General features: G+C 56.2%; 3 protein-coding genes across 3 annotated transcripts; 2 read left to right on the top strand and 1 right to left on the bottom strand.

Moving 5' to 3' along the window:
• Positions 1–892: 892 nt before the first annotated feature.
• On the top strand, positions 893–4,634 carry DICSQDRAFT_82734 (uncharacterized protein). The gene is made up of 12 exons (XM_007363737.1): positions 893–1,535; positions 1,613–1,711; positions 1,770–1,840; positions 1,894–2,010; positions 2,064–2,197; positions 2,260–2,339; positions 2,397–2,466; positions 2,515–2,657; positions 2,713–2,838; positions 2,903–3,048; positions 3,105–3,356; positions 3,414–4,634. The coding sequence occupies exons 1-12, from the start codon at positions 906–908 to the stop codon at positions 4,201–4,203; spliced, it is 2,658 nt and encodes an 885-aa protein (XP_007363799.1). The 5' UTR covers positions 893–905; the 3' UTR covers positions 4,204–4,634.
• Positions 4,635–4,817: 183 nt separating this feature from the next.
• DICSQDRAFT_153822 (uncharacterized protein) lies at positions 4,818–6,804 on the bottom strand (the record flags this gene model as incomplete). The annotated part of the gene is made up of 2 exons (XM_007363738.1): positions 4,818–5,643; positions 6,792–6,804. The coding sequence occupies 2 exons, from the start codon at positions 6,802–6,804 to the stop codon at positions 4,919–4,921; spliced, it is 738 nt and encodes a 245-aa protein (XP_007363800.1). The 3' UTR covers positions 4,818–4,918.
• A 590-nt stretch (positions 6,805–7,394) lies between these two features.
• DICSQDRAFT_160479 (uncharacterized protein) lies at positions 7,395–13,814 on the top strand (the record flags this gene model as incomplete). The annotated part of the gene is made up of 10 exons (XM_007363739.1): positions 7,395–7,529; positions 7,619–8,683; positions 8,754–9,869; positions 9,952–10,183; positions 10,285–12,483; positions 12,536–12,990; positions 13,043–13,168; positions 13,222–13,432; positions 13,583–13,614; positions 13,674–13,814. The coding sequence occupies 10 exons, from the start codon at positions 7,395–7,397 to the stop codon at positions 13,812–13,814; spliced, it is 5,712 nt and encodes a 1,903-aa protein (XP_007363801.1).
• Between the last annotated feature and the right edge of the window lie 78 nt (positions 13,815–13,892).

Here is a 13,892-nt window from a genome sequence, read left to right on the forward strand (position 1 = left end):
ATTTACGCCAACGGAGTCGGTGCTGGGGTTTCGCAACGCTTCTCCGCTACGAGATTTTGGATGTCGTAGTCGAGCTATAGGGCATCTCTTGGCACACGTGGACGCTCTGAGAAGACTGGGAGGACCCGGAGCTCCCCAAGTATGAGGGTATAGACGGGGTCAGTCGTTGACTGTACTACGATCATACCGAGGTTGACCGAAATCACCTGTTCCCAATAGCCCAAGGAGCCAATTCGCCGGGTGCCACACCATTCAGGCTGTATTCGCATGTACATACTGATTGCAGTTAGAGCGAAGGTTCGGAGCAGGGATTGGGCTGTAGTATTGTACTCGGGGCCGATATGGATACCTGTTGTCGCGATTATACACGTTGATACTGTGGTCTTTGATGTTATATGTCGCAAGCGCATCAGAGCGTGCATTGAACAGCTGTGTGAGGTTGATGATGACCAGCGTATCAAGCGGCTGAAACGCGTAGGGCCTGGAGTGCGACTAAAAGTTCAAACGCGCGCTAGAGTCTCGAAGAGTAACATAAAGTGAAGATGACGAAAATTGGGCGCACTCAGTCAAGATTGAGAGACACATGGACACGTATGAGTTCGCGCGGGAGTGGCGGAACCCTCGCTGGGATCACGCCCACGTGGCTATGTGAAGCTGTGGTGGGCGTGGGCGCTTGGGAGAAGGAATCGGTTTTGGGCAGAGTCGAGATTCGAGATCAGTGGGCGGGCCTCGTAACAGTAACCTCTGCCAGACTCCAGCTTGTTTCTCGTGTGTCTCCTTTACCCCGCTTTCGACCACTGCTTTTCTGCAGGGCAATACCCACTCGTCTTCCACGAAGACGCCGTATCCTTGATTCAATCATACTTCCTGCCGAAGCCACCTTCGGGCCCTCTTGACAGCTCGCCATGTCCTCTGCTTTCGATGTTTCGCCAGAGCCTTCGCCTCTCAACACCCGCTTTCTCGTCGGCCAAGACCACGATGATGACCACGATGACGAACCTCACTTCTCCGACGGCGACACCGCGTCAGCGCGCTCTATTGCGCTCTCATCTCCGCCACGCTCTCCTCGCGACTCTGTCTCTCTCGGTGTTTCGCAGCCGCAGGAGCCAGCGGTCACCCCGGTGACTCTCGTCCGTCAAAGTCTTTCCCTTGCTGGCCTCTCAAAGAGAAATACCGTCGACACCGAAGGGAGCTCGCTTAACTCGGAGGTGGACGGAGACGGAGACGACAGGAGTTTCTTTGCACGCAAGTATGAAGGGGAGTCTCCTCTATCTAGCGTTGCCCCCTCTATGCACGAGTTGGACAAGCCCATGTCCACCCCGCTGCCCCCGTCATTGCCTCCTTCCGCGTCCTTCATGATGTCACCAAGAGCATCCTCGGCAGGCATTCACCTGAGGAGCGACACCGAGAGCGTTGCGTCATTCGGTTCCGAGTCTACCTCATATTCCAAGAAGGCTCGGCCAGAATCATTGATTGTGCAGCCCACGAAGGGGCCATTGGTGTTGGGCATTGCGCTGGTGGATTTCAACCATCTGGTGTGTTCACTCCCTGTTCGCTGCCATTGCTTCGTGCTTGACATCTATGCGGCACTGCGTTTCTTGGTGCGGCACAGGTTGGTCCTAAGATCGAGTTCTCGAGGGGAGATATCTTCGACGACGAGGAGATTGCGAAGATCCTTCCTTTTCTTGCGCTGCCCGACGGCGCACACCTTGTAAGTCATGACGTCTACGCATATACCAATAAAGTTCACGCTAGTGACGCTGTGATAGACCACGGAAGACTACTCGTACTTCCATTTGGTGCCATCAACACCGAACCCAACCACCATCTTCGGAATCTCGTAAGCGTCTCTCACGAATCCAGCTGCGTGCGGATATGAACTATGGATTGCAGATGTAATCGGCAAATTAGCTCTGCCGAGCTGCTCGCAAAGGGCCCTGACGTGACACGATCTACGGTGCAGAAGGCTGTGGTTGTCCTCGCATCGAAACCAGTTTTTGGGCCCATTCGGTAACAAGTCCCCAGTCACGCATGCAGGGCGGTATTGACCCGCCATTCTACAGTGACCGTCTGGGCGTGATCACACGAGCGCTGTTCTCGCAGCGGGATTTCACCGATACGAGCATCTTGGATGACTTCCACTCATCGCTGGAGCCGTCACTTCGAGGTCAGATGACTGAGAGCGGATTGTACATGGGTGAGACAGGCAACGAACACCTATATTGTCAAGGGTATGTACTGAATTTCCGTTTTTCACAGGAACAAGCTTGCGGGAATTGGTTCACAACTTTCGTCAACGAACCCTCGTGTTGGTCAAGGCGCTCATGTTGCAGAAGAAGGTGAGAAGGCTCCTCAGGAAGTGCCCCGATGTCTCACTGAGAAGTCTTCGATGGCAGATTATGTTCTTCGGCCACCCAGTAGAGCGCCTATGCACATATCAGTATTCTTTGGTCACTCTCATTCCCGGTAAGGTCTTCAGGGGGTCGATGCCGTGATATACTCACACCTGGGTAGGCCTTCTCCATAATCTGGATGATTCCGGCTCGCCACCACTTGCCTACCGCGCCCAGACACTTCAACGACCAACTTCGCTCAAGACGTCTGACCCTAAGAGCATGCTAGCTTACATGGGTCTCCCTCTCGATTTATTCGGCAAGGTATGCGCATACACCTGCTGTTACAATCATATACGACTTCATCGAGGATTGCCAGGACGCGTTCTTTCAGCCGTACCTACCATTACAACAGCTCGATATGCTCAGAGACACCCCGTGTTGGCTCTGTGGGAGCACGAATTCAATCGTCACGCAGCAGAAGGAGATCGACTTGCTTGTGAATGTGGGTTTTCTCGCATGTCCAGATAACGACGAGCCCTAGTCTTATACCTGGTCGCTTGTGACAGATCGAGACGGGCGCGATTGAGTTCCGCAACGCAAACGTCGAGCGGATGGTTGCCTTGACGCCCGCGGACCGGAAGTGGATGGACGAGATTTTGAAGGATGTGAATGATGGATATAGCGAGGACCCGAATGTCAACGCGAGCATGCAGTATGTTACACATCTCCCGCTGCAGTTATCGCATGTCCATTCTGATGGGTGGGTAGCTTCAAGGGCAGCGATGATTATCTCCGCCAGAAGTTCGAGGAATACATCTTTGGCGCTCTGTCGTCGGTGAAGTACGCCTCGTTCTTGGCCAAGGGTCAGGGAAACGGTGTCGTCATTGCGGATGGGTCAGCGGACCCGAACTCGCTGCAGGACTTCAATATGGTCTGGATACAGGAGTTCAAGAAGTCGAATGCGTATGAGGTCTGGGAGCGAGTTACTGATCCTCTGCTGTTCGATCTTGTCGAGGCACGGTACGTGTTTTGCACGCAATCTTCACCTTGTGGGGACGCTCACCGTTGTGCGTCCAGGCATCCATGCAGCGAGAAGCCGTCCGTCGTCGCCGATATTGGCTTGCGTCTTTCGGAAGGTATCCAAGAGCTCAAGCTCGACCAACAACTTGCCCCCACACGGGAGGCGATTTCGCGCACACTCGCGGTCGGCTCGACAAACTTCTTCAACGCCGTTGCAGGGGTGCGTGAGCGCTGGATGCAGCGCAACCCGAGCTCCTCAGGTTCCAGCACAAGCGACGGCTCCTCCAACCTCACCAAGGTCAACTCGCGCGGGAGCGACGGCACCTCGTCCTCACTCAAGGGATCTCCGGAGATGTCGCGGAACGACTCTGCCCTGTCGAGCCCAACTTTGACGGCGCCAGCGAAGCACGGTGGCCTGCGTCCGCTCAGCATCGTCGGCGCACAGGCGCGAGCGCAGCCCGAGCCCCCCAAACAGCAGCCGTCGACGTTCAGCTCGTGGGGCGCGTCCGTCGGGTCATTCTTCTCACAGCGCGCAGCGAGTCTCTCGGTATCGTCATCGCGCCCGCCGAGCCTCACGTCGGTGTCGAGGGGCCCGTCACCTCAGCCGCCTGTGGTCCCAGTCACTGTCTCGGGCGATAAAGGGACGCCGCCCATCCCGAAGGAGACGCCTCCGATCCCGAAGGATGTACCGCCCGTGCCGGCGGAGGACGAGCCCGAGTTCCAGCCGATGAATTTGGAGCAGGCGTACGCTGCTGCACACAAGGACGGAGAGCGGGACCTGGCACCGGGGAAGGAATCGGATGCTATGTCGACGATATCGTCTGGCGATACCGGGTTTGCTATGTGAGGAAGAGGATACACCTCGGCGGTTGATAGGCCCGGACGCGTGCTGGACATGACGGGGGGAGCAGCGGGGCTAGCTCTGTGCGTTACATGACGAAGAGATGACGACAAACGATGGCATACGAATATATGGACCACAGGCAGGTGTTAGGGTCGGAGACGAGAGTTAAGAGACTCGGTGCGTCCGTTGCGAATCCATTTTTAACGTCGTTGCGGGTAATATCGCTCGTGTTCTAGTTATGGCATTAGTTCGTAAATTATTACGCAAGTCTTTGTCGTCCCCGCAATCTACTGTAGAGCATTTTGGAGGCACAGGCGGTGCGGTTCGGCGTTCAAGCATCGGCAATCTCTGTCACGTTTCGGGTTCTGCAAGAGCGGACGGTCGCCAGGTATTGGTCTTCAATATTTCAATCACTTATTCGCCACGCGTAATCGCCGATACGGGCTTCGCTCTGATCACCACTTCCTCCATTGAATGTATCCACAATACACCGGATCTTCCTACACCTTCAAACTCCCGCAGCATATCCTCAACTTTACGCTCTCGTACCGGAGGACTTCTATGGTTTCGGCTGGATGTTCGCCTTTCCATCAATCCTTTGAATGGATGGCTGACTACGACGCTGAACACTTCTAATGCCTGTCCAGGGCGGCAGTACGCGGACATATCACTCTTCATAGCCTTCGCTTCCGCAATGCATACACTCAGGTCTCCCCTGTCATCGAGTCTTTCCCCACGGATCCCACCTCCACGATCTCCAGTACGGTGCGCAGTCTTCAGACTCGTCTAGGCAGACCGGCGAGAGCTGCGACATCCAATGGTCCCATAGACCATCTGACCGCACGTCCCCCGTCCTGACCACATCTCCTGCTCCGTCGTACTGGTGCAACATGCCCAACGCGGACATGGTTTGGATGCCACGGCCGAGGATAACTCGAGTGAGCGGATGACCCGCGGCCGCGCGCGAGAAGGCGAGTTGTAGCATATACACCGCGTCCTCGTCCGTCAGGCAGTCCACGCGGAGCGTGCTCAGCCGTGGACACGCGAGGTCCTCAGACGCTGTATCTCCCGGCGCCTCAAGCGCTTTGAGCGTCTTCCGCTCGCGGAGATTTGCCTTCCGGCTCCAGTCCCTGCATACAATGAGAGACTCGAGTTGGGACATGCGGGGTAGGAGGGTGTCGGGCGATGGAGTCCTCAACAGACGCTCGGCCTCCGCGGCTATCCACACCCCTCGAGCGTTGACAAATACGGAGGACTGCGCGAGGGCAGCGGAGAGATCCAGGTTGTCCTCCGGGTTCACTTGAAAGGGGGTCGCGACGTCGAGTTGGAGATATCGGCTCTGCGTTATGTTGAACACTTGAATACAGTACACGTTGTAGTGTTGGACGTAAGTGAACTTCTTATCTGGATATATGCGCCAGGCTGTAGGGCCGTCCGTCAGACCTACGAGGTCCAGGCAAGTGGATAGCTCCCGAGGACGGAGTTCGCCTAACCGAATAACACAGGTCGAGGAGATGAGAACGTGAGTGAAGAAGGCCCGGTACACATCTAGATCTCCAGTGGCACCTCCAGGGTATTCGTGGGGATAACGTGTCAGGAGCACCAGCCTCTGGAGGTTCTGCAGAGTGACGGAACCTTGCCAGCCCTCGAGGGACATATCGGCATGTTCCAGACCATCCAGGTACAGCGTGGTCAAGCTAGGGCATTCGGAGAGGAATGTGAAGAGGTGGCACATATTGAAAGTAGGGTTGGTGGTTGGTCGGCTTGAGATGATTAAATGTGTGAGAGAGGGGAAGCCGGAGGATGGGACGAAATCAACTGCCTGTAATGATAACGTCTTCAGGCTAGGGCAGCCACTGGGGAATACTGGCGCCGTTCTAACACCGTACAGGCAGTTCCTGATGGTGCAGTGTCGAAGATCAGGTAATGGAGTGGACACAATGGTGGTGAATGTGGAGAAGCTGACAAGTTGCACGATGACCTCTTGAACACGATGACCCTGTTCGCTAAGGAGGAGGATCGTGCGTGGAGAGGCACGTGGTCCTAAAAGAAATCTAAGAGGACCACGGGTACAACGATGGAGATAATGAGTATATATCGGAGCCTGTTGGTTGCTGTCGTCCATGATCATCGACCACAGCGACGGGGTAGCCAACGCAACTTCGCGCCAACGCCTACATGTCGCAACAATTGGAAGAAGGTCAGAGACCTGGAGCATCTTGTTGGAACTGAATGTCGGAAGTCCATCTCTTGCAAAAGGGTGTGTCCGAGGTACCAAAGAAAAGATGGCAGCGAGAAGCTCCTGGGGTAGCCGATTTATAGGACGATATCCGTTAACCAGTTCACGGAGAGCGATGGAGGAATTTTCAGCGAGATTGTATAGATCTTCGAGCTAGAGGAATAATAAATATAAGGTTTCGTCCAGGTTGATTCATCCGTCTGCTCCTCAAACGTACCGTCTCTACGTGCATCTCACTGAAAAGAAAGCGAATGCAATGAGAATAGTACTCATTTTCTTCTATAAGGATTGTCGTACCCCTTCCCAAGTCTTGAAGAGCTGCGCAAACTTTGGACCTGCTCATGGAATGCGCGAGCGAGGTTCATCGTCCCGAGGGTTGGGAGTGTCAACTCCGCAGTTCCCGTGGTTTTGGGAGGCATGACCGGATTGATGACTTCGGACCTGCGTCCTCTGTAATGTCGACCTAAGTCCTTGTATGCTTGACGCTTCTATCGACGTATAGGGGAATGTGTCCGTATGTGTCGGAATCAAGTTTTAGGGCGCTGCTCAACTCTTGTCGGTGGCTCATTTGCCCATGCGCGCTTGATGGCCGCCGATAGATCGACTGTCCTTAACGCGACCGGAAGCATGCCTTCGGTATCGAGCGCACAATCGCATCCCGCCGCGTTGCTCAACATTTGCAGGATTCTATTGGCACTCATTCAAGAGCTGCGAGCGGCGAAGTTTGAGATAATGCCTCAGTAGGGATGTACCACTATGGGCGCTACCTTGCGCTCAGCGTGGGAGAAATCTGACGAAGACGCGAGATGTTACGCGATCACGTGTGCAGGCAACACGCGTCAATTGCAAGCGCGATACCAAAGCGCCGGTGTGCAGGTCACAGGCAGCGTGAATGGATCTTCTTGCCCATAACCACTACTGTCCCTGACCTCTCCCTTTCTACATCAGACTCAGCATGGCTGCTCCTGACGACATCGTGGACACTTCTGACCCAGAGGAGCTCGAGGAACTGGCTGCTTCAAAGCCCGAGTACTGGCTCACGACCGCGTGTGACATCGCTCAACGACGCGACTTGCACAAACGAGTCCGTGTGCGTACGCCACGAAATTCTCCTCGAAAGCGACGAAAGGTGCATCGTCTACCATATAGCTAGCTGAGAAATTACTGAAGCATCATCAGCTTGATCTGTCTCCCGAGGATCCGCCATCCCCGCTCCAACTCCGTACGAATCTTCCTGGTGCCTATCCTTCTCCACACCCGCGACCAACACTCCTTTTACCAGAGCAGAATGGTGGCGCGCCCTTGAGTAGTCCGACTTCATATGTCATTCCATCGCCGTCTCAGCGGGCGCCGCCGTCAGACCGAGGCGTATCCTCCGCGTTCCTTGACCACGGATGGCCTGAAACAGATGAAGAGGGCAACTTCGTGCAAGGATCATCGAAGTTGAGCACACAACGGGAAGTATCCAGAAAGGCGAGTACACGCTCTCCGTCCCCCTCGCCCGACCCGCTTTTGCTGTTCACTCCACCACGTCGAAGAAGCGCGTCGCCAGCCCAAGGACGCGTTGGCATCTCCTCGCCCGCGTCCTCTCCCCTCACCCCCGCCTCATCTCCCACGAAATTTGCGGAGGCGACGCGTGTCCCTTCGTCCAGTCCCTCACAAACGGCCGCTCTGTCTCGGCAGCAGGACCCTCCCTTATCCGTTGCCGAGATAGCTGCCTTCAAGAATGCAGCAGCAGCAGCCGAGCGCGCCCGCTACTCCCTCCGTGCGCGTAATGCAAGGCAACTCAATCCTTACGAATACGACAAGCTGCTGTACAAGCGCCAGATGCGCGCGGCTCCCGAAGCGATCGTGAAGGTCGTCAGTCCCCCGCGTCCGCGACGGAGGCAGCGGTCGACGAGTGCGAACTCAAGAGACGCGTCATCTGGGGCAGAGGACGAGTATCAAGTGGGAGAGGACGAAGACGATGAGGAGTCGCAGGCGCGTCGGAGGCGGAAGGTGAAGGAAAGGGAAGAGGAAGCGGAGGGTGGAGGGGATGGCGAGGAGGGGAGGGGAGGGCACGTGGACAAGTGGCTCCCAGAAGCGTTTAGGGAGTCCTCGAGCAGTAGCGAGGACGATGCGGATATCCTTTCGGGCCTTCAGACTGCGAAGACGGCGGATAAGGAGCATCGGCGGAAGCGACCACGACCGTTCCCAATGAAGAAGACGGAGCTTCAGCGGTCTGTCTCTCCTTCGAAGCCTCATGTGAGTGTGTTAGCTGCGTATATGCGCAGAATGTGTGATATGTGCGTCTTTTTGCTGACGCCCCACTCAGGACAAGTCGCCTTCGCCTTTCCATGAGCTGCCGCCGCACCCGAAGGAGCGTCCAAAACCTCGGCGCCGCGCACGAGAGCATACTGCGCCTTCCCAACCAGACATTCGCGCTGACGATGAGGATGATGATGACGAGCATCTCGGTCCTGCCCCGACATGGCGTCGTCTTCGCAGCGTGACATTTTCCTCCCCAAAGTCCTCCCCACCACCGCGCCACTCTAAAACGCCTTCCCTTGAGCACCCTTCCCCTTGGGCAGACGCAGATGACAACTTCTTCGCTGAATGGGCTGGCGGCGAGGACGACGACTACAACGTATATGGCGACATGTTTGCCCGTGCACAGTCCCCCTTCGCCCTCCCTGCCACCCCAGCGACCGAACCCGACGATCCCATGTCTGGCGCGAGCTCCGGACACCGTCCCCCGCCGACATCGTCCGAGCCCAACGACATCATGGACATCACCTCCGACACCGACTCTAGGCACGACGACGGCCCCAGGTCTGACTGGGGTTTCGACTCGGAGTCTTCCGACGACGTCGACCGGCGGCGCAGGAAGATCCTCGGCCGCATGATGCCCGCGGTTATGATCAAGAAGATAGAGACGGCGGGACAGGCCAGGAAGGCCGCCGCGGCGCGGCGGGACAGCGCCAGCGTCGAGCGCGAGCAGCCGTTGCTGCCTGGCCAGTCGCGGAGGCGTATCGGCAGCCGGCGAAGCGTGGAGATCGTGGGCGACTCGGAGTCATCGGACGACGTGGACATGCGCTCGCGTTCGCCATCGCCCGCATCGCGTGCGCGTGCGCGTGTGCGTGGGTCGTCGGACCAAGGGGGGCTGCCAGTGTCGGACGGCAGCGTGGAGGTCATCGAGCCCATCGGGCACCAGCCGCGCCCGAAGCATTGCCCCCGTCCGGCGCGCAGCCACGTCTCTGTGTCTGACGAGGAAGACGACTCGTCTAGCGGCGTAGAGGACGTCGAAGAGGCTGTAGGCCGCTGGGTGTCGGGCGCGAAGGTGAGACGGCGCGCGCGGGACTATGGGGAGGTGAGGGAGGGTGACCTCATTGATCGCATGTTGTCGCGGACGAATTTGGGCTCTCGCAAGACGCGGAAGCGCAGGAATGGTGTGCGTCGAGGGAGCGGTGGTGGAGGCGGTAGACGTGGAGGACATCGGAAGAATGGAGACATCAGAGATTATGGTGTGGTAGGCGGAGGAGACGGGCATCGGAGGACAGGAAGTAGCGGAGGCGGACATGGAGGAACGAGAGGTGGCGGAAGGCCTCGGAAGACAGGTGTTGGTTTGGGCGGGCAACGCGCGACTGGACATGATGACGGCGGAGACGGACGCCCTGATGCGCCACAAGGTGTCGGGCTCCGCATTACAACGTCGGGTGCGAAACGTTACGGCGAAGGGCATCAGGCGTTGCTACCATTCCAAAGGTTGCCGACACCTGAAACCTTCGAGTCAATCGATATTGACGGCCCGGGTACCCCTACCTTAATTGGTGCATCGTACAGAACTGACCATACTTCTGTTGCAGCTGTGCGTCCCCGCTCTCCGCGTCCCGGCGAAGTCCATTTCACCGGTGACGAGCCTACGGACGGGAAGGGCAAACAAAAACAGAAGGCAAAGCAAGTAGGTCTATACGTCTTCAAGTCTGACGCAACATACCTGGTCTCAGGAAGGTCAAACGCGGGTCGTGTCACTATTGAGGAAGAAGTCCCTGCGACGCGTGCTCCCTCCGGTTGGGCGAATCGGCGAGGCATTGCACCCAGGTCGAGGCAGCAACGCCAATCCACGGCGCGCACCCACTCTGGCACTCTCGAGAATGTCTGGACACCTGGTGACGACCAATATGAGCACGATGGTTTCGTGGTGTCAGATCGGGAAGCTCCTCAGCAGTCATCACAGGATCAGCGCGTATGGAAGCAACTGCACCGTGTCACGGTCGACTTCAACATCAAACCGTTCCCCGCTGGAATCGCGTTCCCGAATGCGACATATCTCGGACATGGATGGTTACACGAGCTCATCACCCTCCTTCCCGGGATACACGAGATTCTTACCCCTCCGTCGTGCTCTATGTTCGACTGCTACATACATGCCGACATGTCTATACTCGAATTCACGACTTGTCTTGAGGCCATATACGACCAACTTCGAGAGCTTGTTCTTGGGAGCCTAGAGCCTGCAGACTATCAGCAATGTCAGCAATGGCAAGCCTTCCTACATTCTATCTCTCAACACCTTTCATATTTCCTGGCCAAGGGGAGCGACGACGCGTACGCTACCCTTGCGACCAACGTTGAGGCTCTCATAGAACGGCTGCGAAGTCTCATGGAAGACCCGACCGAAATCATCCCGGACGATGAGGTCTCCAATCCGATCGTTCTACAAGTCCTCTGGTTCCTTGTCGAAGCATCCTGTCGAATCGCATGCGACCAGAAGCGCCGGGTCAACGGGCTCGACGGCGATATGGTTAAAGCCAACATTATCGCCCTTATGGGCAAACTTTGGGACTTCACCTTTGGCCATGCCGCAGTCTCACTGGAACTCACCCGAGAGGGCCTCACGGATGCTAAGACGTCGCAGCAGATCGCGGAGTTGTGGATCTGCCTACTCAACCTGACGAACGACAAGGCGTTTCAAGCGTCGCTCCCGCCCCAAGACCTATCGTTCTGGACATGTTACTTGCAGGTCCTGCAGACAAGGGGCCTTCAAGCGCCTCAGACGGACCTGAAAGGTCGCGAGACCATTTGGAGGAGTTTATTCACATTATGCGTACTCTCCCAGTTCTCGATACATGGCCATTCCTCTCTGACGCCTCGATTGCCACCCTCCTGGCGTGTCGTCGCTGCTGTGCTTGAGCGCGCTCCTCTTACTGCGGACCCCGAGGTGGATGCATCCTTGACCCATCGCATCCTGCGGAAGCGGGATGAGTACGTGCGAGTGCTTGTCACTCGGTGCTTGTGGTTGCATCTCGAATGGCATTGGCGGCTAGACTCCGATGACGTGCCGTCCGTTTTCAACCGTCTCCTGGATGTATTCAAGACTCGACGGTTTGCGAGCCTGACAGATGAAGCGAGCGATGCACCGAGCTTCCTGCGGGACTTCAACCTGTCTCTGTTACGTGAGAAGAGGCGTAGCGATACCGCGTTCACCCTTTTCCTCAAGCTGGTCGTGAGGGCGGCGGACGATATGCGAAGAGACAACCCTCAAGTGACGATCCCCGCGAAACTCAAGAAGATCTTATCGCTCGCCGTTCCTGTAGGATCAGTCCCGTTCACGAAGGCGGCTCCAGCATCATCGCACGCCCTATCGATGCTTTTCAACAGATTCAGCGCCGTCGCAGTAGCCATATACCTCGAGCCCACCGTCGCCAACGTCAGGTATAGGCTCTCTAATGCCCGCCGGTATGTCGCCTTCAAAGATACTGATAACGAGACACGTCGCGCATGCATTCGCGGAGCAATGTACCTCGCCATTCTCCTGCGTCATCTCTCGTTGCCTCTGGCCGACGTCTTGGAATGGCTTACGGACATGACGAACGTCTTACTCGACGAGTACGAGGCGATCGGAACCAGTAAGGGGCCCGTCATTGGTCCGGCGCAAAGGAAAGAGTGGGTCGTAACGAGCGTAGACATGCTCCTACGTTCCATTCACAATATCCTCAAGCAATCGTCGATGGACCCGGAGCGCGCTGTACACAAGTACCCTGACCCAGCTTTACTCCAAGGACGTGAGTGCGTTTGTTCCCGTGGCCTTGATGCATACTGATGAGACGATATCAGCCTGGGTAACTCGAGTCTTCTCCACGACCACCAACTTGTCAACAAACCCGTCAACTGGCGACGAAATTCGTCGCTTCGTCCAGGCTTTCCTCGATGCACGTGCGCGTGTTATTCCACCACCACGTCGGCCCCAGCGTCGCCCCGTCGCTGACGACAGTCAAGAAAGCCAAGACGACTACGGTCAGTTCGATCTCGATCTCGATGATCCGGAGCTTCTCGCTGCACTCGGTGAAGACGTCGCTGGTCCTTCCGGATACAAGGAGAACAAGGAAAAAGAGCAGATCGTCTGCGAGATCATCGACAAGCACATCTCCCCGGCGATCTACCGCCTGCTCTGCAAGTATTTCAACGATCCGGTCTACCAGGAGTCGGGAGAGTTGTCCTTCAAAGACGCTGATGAATGGGTCGACTGCTGGGTTGGTTGCGCCAGTGTAATGGTGCAGAACAGCAAGAAGGTCAGTCGACCGAATTTTGCGTTTCAGATCCGAAGGCTGATGCACTTGCTAGGATTGGAACTTCTACTTCCAGTACGGGGCCCAGTCATGGGAGCATATCATGGACCCAGACGGAAGACGACGGATTGGTCTGAGGTTCATGTACATGTTGCTGCAGCTGGATCCTCCTGCATACCTCGTAAGTGCGAATTCGACGTTGTGCGTACCCGACTGTGCTAAATTAACGTGCAGGCCTACACGGAAGAGTTTATGCACGTTCTATTCAAGTCCATGGCGACACAGAACATCACGCTTGAACATGACTATGCATCGCTGCTTTTCTCCATAGACAGACTACACCATCCCCTTCTGAGCCATCTTCCGATCAATCCCCCAGCCGCGGACGGCGACTACCATATCACGAAGCATGTGTTCGTAGAGAAGCGGCCTGCCATGCTTGAAAGTGAGTGTGTTTGATCGCGGAAGTAGCATGCGGGGCTGACCGAAGCATGCGTAGCAATGCTTCAGAATCTCTCGGGCAGCCTCGAAGCCCAGTCTCATGGGAACCACACCCTCGATGCCCTTAATAATACATATATCACGTCCGTCACAGGTCTTATCAACACCATGAAAGATATATGTGAAGTACGTTGCACCTCGTCCGTATCTTCCTCTCTAGTCAACTCACGCGATGTTGTATCTAGTCACTTCAACCTGGTACGGTCAGCAGAGCTACCTATATCGTCTTCTGCAAACAAATATCCGACATCTTCGCGCGATACTTAATACTCTGCAACCACCACCGGCTCACGACCCTCACGACTTGGCTCCGGAACGTCTCTTGACGAGCGGAAGGAAGCACCCTCACATTTGTAATTTATCACTCTAGTCACACTATCTGGATCTCCTGCAACAACATCTTG

Source organism: Dichomitus squalens (assembly GCF_000275845.1).
Source record: "Dichomitus squalens LYAD-421 SS1 unplaced genomic scaffold DICSQscaffold_7, whole genome shotgun sequence".
Lineage (NCBI taxonomy): Eukaryota > Fungi > Basidiomycota > Agaricomycetes > Polyporales > Polyporaceae > Dichomitus > Dichomitus squalens.

Excerpts from the sequence above, each read along its gene's own strand:
- DICSQDRAFT_82734 (XM_007363737.1), top strand. The coding sequence starts at position 906 with ATGTCCTCTGCTTTCGATGTTTCGCCAGAGCCTTCGCCTCTCAACACC. Across the intron at positions 1,536-1,612 it reads TGGTGGATTTCAACCATCTG|GTTGGTCCTAAGATCGAGTT; the intron begins GTGTGTTCACTC and ends GGTGCGGCACAG. Across the intron at positions 2,467-2,514 it reads TTTGGTCACTCTCATTCCCG|GCCTTCTCCATAATCTGGAT; the intron begins GTAAGGTCTTCA and ends ACACCTGGGTAG.